This window comes from Trypanosoma cruzi (assembly GCF_000209065.1).
Source record: "Trypanosoma cruzi strain CL Brener chromosome Unknown tcruzi_1047053504411, whole genome shotgun sequence".
NCBI classification, from domain to species: domain Eukaryota; phylum Euglenozoa; class Kinetoplastea; order Trypanosomatida; family Trypanosomatidae; genus Trypanosoma; species Trypanosoma cruzi.
The window spans coordinates 1-6,269 of NW_918910.1; the positions used below are offsets into that span (position 1 = coordinate 1).

Genomic DNA, 6,269 nt, shown 5'->3' on the forward strand with positions numbered 1-6,269 from the left:
GGTGATTCGGCGGCAGTGGACAAAAGATGCGGTGTCAGCACATCCGTTGCTTTTATTCCCGAGGGCCGCTTGGGAATGGCGGTTTGACGGAAATCGACTGGCTCGCCGCCCGCTTGCATCGTGGCTGCGATTGGGGGGTCCTTCCCCATCGCGTGAATCGTGGCCGCACGATCGGCTGGTTGAGCGGCGGAAGGCACATCCCCCGCTTCGGATGCATGCCGTGTCGATGATGACGAAATGCCCCTCGCAGCTGCGATTGGGGTGAGTCGTGCGAGTGGTGGGCGCTGCGTCCTCCAACACGCAAAAAAAGCCACATGCATCTTGAACGTGTCGCGGCCGCAGCAGCACTACCCAAAAAGGGTGCAGTGACGTGAGTGCTCCTCCCTGCCTTCTACTCGTCTCCCCCCTCCCTCCTTTTCTGCCTGCTGTGCGGGCGTGTAATTCTGCGGGTAGAAGAAAAACACCAAAAAAAACACAAAAAAAAAATTAATAAATAAATAAAAGAAAGTGACGGTAAACGCACGTACACGGCAACAAAACAAATCAGCAAAAAAAAAAAAAAAATTAATATGCCGGTCGCAAGGCGTATTCATCCCTGAAAGACGTCCGTTTTTGAAATAATAAAAAAAAGCATGCCGCCCATCGCAGCTGCGTGCTCGTGTTCTGCCCTTATCGTCGTCTGGAAGAGCGGCGTTGGATCCCACACACCACAACACCATCCACAAAAGCGGGAATAAATTTATTGAATTATTTATTTTTCTCTTTTCCTTCAGTCATACATTTTCTCCATTATCCTCTTTGCATTTGTCTGTTTCCTCTTCCTTTTTTCTTTCTCCTCCAGCTTCGTTGAAATGCCGCAATTCTTTCGTTTCACACAAAATATTCTTGCATATATGTATATATATATTTCTTTTAACTCATTCTATTCCCCCTTTCCTTCTCTTCCTACAGCATCATTGGACTGACTCAAGGGAAAGACTTGCCCCCCGAACAGACGTGTACCACATGCATGTACCCATGTTGCCAAGGACCGCCCCCCCACTCTAGATACACATGAATTTAATATCTGCGCGGCATCTTTTTCCGTTGGTGAGAGCCAAGAAGGTTGGACGACTCTGCTCCACCGCTCGGCCCAGCATCCGTAGCGAATGATACCTTGGAAGTTATGGGCTGAGCAAACGACAATGTGCCCGTGGGATTCGAGACACCGGAGGGAACGCCTGGAACGGACTGCAAGCCTCCTCCACCAAAGGCCCCAGAAGGGGCGTCATTGTACGACGGCGCGGCAAACGGATTTGGCCCCGCAGTGGAATCAACACCGGCCGAACCAAACGAAGACGGAAAGTTGGATAAAGGAGCACTGGCAGGAGTAGTAAAGGCGCCCGGCCCTGAAGGTACACTAAAGGGATTGGAGCCAGCGGAGGAGAAAGAAGGAACCGTAGGTGTCTGCCATGCGTCCGACGGCGCGGCGGAAACAGTTGTAAATCCAAACCCCTGTTTGGCAGAAAACTCATTGCCAAATCCAGCAGACATGTTATTAAAGGAGGAAGCCGATGGATTGCCACCATTACTAGAAGAATTGTTGGCCGTCGTTGTTTCTGCTGTCGCCACCCCTCCTTTGGTGGGCTCAACCACATTCATTGCACCGCCAAGGCCGGATGTGCTCGCCTCCGTTGAACTCCCAGAAGATGCGCCAAATGAAAACGGATTTTTTGGCATTGAAGTCGTTCCAGTCGCAGGCGTCCCACTTACCAAATTTCCGCCGAACGAGAAGGGATTCTTCTTCTCCGTGGAAGACCCTGCAGAAGTGTGTTCCGCTTTCATCGCCGGTTCAACCCCCGCCCCAGTCGAGGCTGTTGGGCCTTTAGAATTGCCACCAAATGTAAAAGACTGCTTTGGCGCTAATGAAACATCTGTGGCGGGTGCCTTATTCGTCGTATCCCTCGTGGTGGTGGTGGTGGTGGTGTTGGCATTCGCAGGGGGACGACTGAACGGCGGCAATTCCAACGACTGTGGGTGGGCATGAGGGTGTCTCTTTACATCTTCTATGGACTTCTCTAAAAGAGCAACGGCCGTGGACGTCTGGTTCACTTCGTTACGCAAGGTGGTGACATCGCCGCGGAAGGTTTCTACGAGAGTCTGTAGCCCTTTGAGAGATCCGACGGCACCCTCCATCGACGACTGCCTTCCATCCATCAGCTGCACATGTTTTCTGAGTTCCGCCACTTCTACTCGCAGGTCACTGACAAAACAACGCGCACCTTCTTGGGAATGTTCAATTGCCTCACGACTTCGTTGCAACTCTGCCCGTGTCTCCTCCACAAGTTTGCTTAAATGATCATACTGATCCTGCATCCGTCTCAGTTCTGTGCGGAGCATAGCGGTATTATCCTCTGAAGAAACACCGTCCCCTTTATTGATGTTCAATGGCTCCTTCCGTGCAAGTTTTGCGCTCCTGTAGTATTCTATAGACTCGTTCAAGAGGGACTGCTCTTCCTCGTTGGATATAGGCCGCACATGGCCTTGATGACTCAATTCATACGGATTCACAGCTCTACTATCGTCATGAAAATTTTTACTTCCCGCAGTGTGGCCTGCAGTTCGTACGGCAATTCCGTTGAAATGATACCCACGTGGCGCCAATTCCCGCCCTCGTTTTCCACGCATTTCGGATGTGTCTTTCGGTTGGCTCAGTGACACGCTTTCCATTGACAGATTTGGTGTGAAGAGCATGGGAACGGGCACCGCCAAGTCGCTCTGCACGTAAAAGTGATTCACAACGGGCGTGTTTGTCATCCAAGTCGTTCCCACAGCCGTGTTGATGCGTCTCTACTCCTCTGCGTAAATTCCTTCGGCCACAGATGCAATGTGCGGAATCCCTACTCAATCGGCAGCCACAATCAATCTTATTATATCCTCCCTGATTCACGTGCCATAATGTCATTACAGAAGCAGATGAGAAAAAAAAAAAAGAGAAGCAGAATGGAAAGAGAATATATATATATATATATATATGCATATTAAAGTGAAAGAAACATCCTTTCCAACCACCACCATGACACGCAGATACATACAAGGAAAAGGGGGGAGGATGTGAATACGCAGCATTTGAAAGAAACACTGACTCAACCCAATAACAATATTCGTCTTTTTTCCTTTTTTTTTTCTTTTTCCAACTCACCCGCCCATCCACGTATCAACCGCGACTGTTCAACTCGGTGTCGTGCTGTCCGCAACCCACTTGAGGTAATCCTCGCTGCCGGGCCCCATTGGCACGCTGATGATCTCCGGGACGTCGTACGGGTGATGTCGCGTCACATCCGCAACCACCTCCTCGATAAGTGAAGTCCGTGTTTTTATCATCATGAGGCACTCGCTCTCCTCCTGCAGGCGGCCCTCCCACCGATAGACGGATTGAATGACGGGAATGATGTTCACGCATGCCGCCTTCTTGCCCATGACCAGCTGCTTCGACAGCTCGCGTGCCACCTCCATCGAAGGCGTCGTCACGTAACACACAGAGAACATAAAGGAGAGTATTTGACACAACACAACTCCGTGAAGAAGAAAAAAAAAAAAAAAACAGCAAACCCCAATAATAATAAAAATTAAAGAAACTGCAAAAGAAAATAAGAATAATAATAATAATTTGCTCTCTGGACGGAGAACACCCCACCCCCTAAAAAAAAAGAAAAAAACGGCATGCACACGCAAGACGGCCACCAAAATGTGGAGGGCAACAGAAAAGGAGGGAAGGAATTTCATATGCAGGTGTTTGTATATATATATATTAGCAGCTGTAGTGTTTCCTTTCTTCATGGGAAAAGAAAGTGAAAGAAAAAATGATAATAATCCTCTTCCATGTGGTGGATGATCGCCACCCATACACACACACACACACAGACACGATTTCAATGCATCTCCTCCCCCTCAGTGGAGCACCATCAGTGGCAAAAGCAAGCACACACACACACACGTAGGCACATACACCCACTAAAGTTTATGTGTCACCGGGGTGGCCAAAGACAAAACACTGCCATCCAGTTCCCTCACACCTTCGATCTATTGGAAGTCCATCCAGGCACGGAAACGAGGTGTTCACCGGGACACACAAGAGCAGTGAGCTCCCCGCCATACACACACCGAGTGTCCAATCCGATCGCATGAGGGTAGCGTTGGAGGCCTCGTCTGGCGTCGTGGCCAAAGACAACAGTCTCCGGACCCTGCCACAGCGATGCCCACGGCACACCGTCCGTTGTATCCTCAGATGCCCTGTACAGCCCGTCATCCTGCAAAATGAGGTTGCGCATCGTAGTGACCTCCTTAACCAATTGCCGCTCAAGCGGGTGTTGAACGTGAAGGCCCGCATGTACCACCAGAATTTTGTGTGCGGGAATGCGGAGAATATGCGGCAGTTGTGATAAATACTCTTCAACATCCTGCGGTAGCGACATGGCAAGCGGGGCTAAACTCGATTGGCTATTCTTCCCGTGCAGCGCCCCATGTTTTCGTATCTTTTTCCGAAGTTTGAGAAGCTTGGCGTCATGATTGCCAATCACACCGCGTGCTCCAAGGCTCTTCAGCAGACGCACAACGCCAAACGAGTCTGGCCCTTTGTTCACCATGTCCCCAGCGGTGATTAACTGATCCCTTCCCCTCGCAAAGTCTGTGACTGATAAAATGTCCTCCAGTTGGGCAAGGCAGCCATGAATGTCGCCTACAATCACAACCCGCCCATTCACGTTGTGGAGAGTCTCCAACTGTGCGTATTTTTTTCCCATCGTGATGCTAACAGCACACATACACACACACACACACACAAACGCCCTAGTGCAATAAAAAAAAGGCACCAGACTATTGAGCGTCACAAAGAGAAAAATCACAGAGAAATAGTAACATGCAAATCCATTACAACCGCAACTGCCAAAACCACCACCACCACCAGCAGCGGCGGCAAAAATGCCCTGACTAAAATTCAGAAAAAAGAAAAATAAAAGGAAAAATATCTGATATGGCAGTAACGTCCATAATATATACAACCCCTCCAAGCGTCTTTTGTTCTACCGAGTTTCCTTCAGTCTATGGCTCTGCAAAACAGGCATAAAAATCTCACTGAACCTCCTTCATATTTGCATACATGCACCAAAATAACAATAATAATAATACGTGGATAAGTAAAAGCAGACAAACGGTATAAATGCGTGTGTGTATGTGTGCTCCTAGAGACAGTGATACCACACCACCACCTCCGCCTCTACCGGGTCAATGCAGACATAGCAGTAGTTCAGGTTACTGGGCTCCGCGTCATCGGTTCGAGTAAAGAGTGAAAAACCGCTCACTGCCTGCACAGAAACAACAGTTGAAACCACTTCCGGTGTCAATGCGGTACCGTCCACATATGCGGCACGATCGGGCTCGTCCATGCCATCCCCAGCAGATGTTGCCTCATTCTTCTGCACCGCACGAATGGCGACAAGGCCCTTGTACCACGCCCGCGCCACATCAAGGTAAACTCCCAAGTCGTCATCCCACTGGTTGTTGCTGCCGCCACCCGCCACAAGGCGCCATAAAATGTGATACAAAAATTCGGAACGCTCCGCCTCCGTAAAAATGCGACGAAGTGCGGCAATTGAAAGTCCTGCACCAGAGCCATAATTAATCGCGTTCCACGCCTCCTCCTCGGCATACTCATCTCCCTCATGGCTTATGGCGCGATTGTGTGCAAGCAAGAAGAGCGCCCGCAACTCATCCGTCACGGCAATGTCGTGTGGAAGATAAAAATCCGGGCGTCGGACGACGGGCAAACGCACGCAACCGTCAAATATGGCCGCTTCTGCCTCATCGTGACATACATCTCCCTGCACCTCCACATGCCGCACAACTCCTGCCTTGACGAGACGAGTGAATGGCTCAAGTGTCGTCCAACTACAGTGCAGCTCGGTGTATTCCACCGCGTCACGTGTCAGTCTCATTGCAGGAGAAAGCGCAAGGGCATCACGCACGGCGGTGGAGTCAAAGAGAGACACAAGAAACTCCTGAAGCACCCCTTTGTGAAATCCAGAGAACCGTATCGCACCAGCCACAACGGCACCGTTGCCAACACCACCGCCATGAGACGCACCCTCCTGCGCAATTCGGCTTTTATTCTCCTGCTCAAACCGGAGGGCACACACACGAGTCTGACTGTGCAGCCCCCACCTTCGCTGTGCCTCCTTATAGGCGGGGTCCGTCAAAACATTTTCCAAACGTCGATGAGTTAACGGCTCAAA

The 6,269-nt window shown here is 50.2% G+C and overlaps 5 protein-coding genes across 5 annotated transcripts, besides 7 other annotated features; all 5 read right to left on the minus strand.

Moving 5' to 3' along the window:
* Window positions 1-320, minus strand: Tc00.1047053504411.5 (uncharacterized protein; the record flags this gene model as incomplete). Its single annotated transcript, XM_799503.1, has 1 exon — window positions 1-320. A coding segment is annotated over one exon (320 nt), but the record flags the coding sequence as incomplete, so codon positions are not given.
* Window positions 1-6,269: a sequence feature (areas not merged during assembly with more than two copies in the genome that could not be assigned to a particular haplotype).
* Window positions 452-507: a sequence feature (A-rich).
* Window positions 549-571: a sequence feature (AT_rich).
* On the minus strand, window positions 1,060-2,796 carry Tc00.1047053504411.10 (uncharacterized protein; the record flags this gene model as incomplete). The annotated part of the gene is made up of 1 exon (XM_799499.1): window positions 1,060-2,796. One exon carries the CDS (start codon window positions 2,794-2,796, stop codon window positions 1,060-1,062), a length of 1,737 nt encoding a protein of 578 aa, XP_804592.1.
* Window positions 1,946-1,970: a microsatellite.
* Window positions 2,994-3,021: a microsatellite.
* Tc00.1047053504411.20 (divalent cation tolerance protein, putative) lies at window positions 3,211-3,528 on the minus strand (the record flags this gene model as incomplete). Its single annotated transcript, XM_799500.1, has 1 exon — window positions 3,211-3,528. One exon carries the CDS (start codon window positions 3,526-3,528, stop codon window positions 3,211-3,213), a length of 318 nt encoding a protein of 105 aa, XP_804593.1.
* Window positions 3,562-3,649: a sequence feature (A-rich).
* Tc00.1047053504411.30 (serine/threonine protein kinase, putative) lies at window positions 4,050-4,802 on the minus strand (the record flags this gene model as incomplete). Its single annotated transcript, XM_799501.1, has 1 exon — window positions 4,050-4,802. One exon carries the CDS (start codon window positions 4,800-4,802, stop codon window positions 4,050-4,052), a length of 753 nt encoding a protein of 250 aa, XP_804594.1.
* Window positions 4,796-4,821: a microsatellite.
* On the minus strand, window positions 5,220-6,269 carry Tc00.1047053504411.40 (uncharacterized protein; the record flags this gene model as incomplete). Its single annotated transcript, XM_799502.1, has 1 exon — window positions 5,220-6,269. A coding segment is annotated over one exon (1,050 nt), but the record flags the coding sequence as incomplete, so codon positions are not given.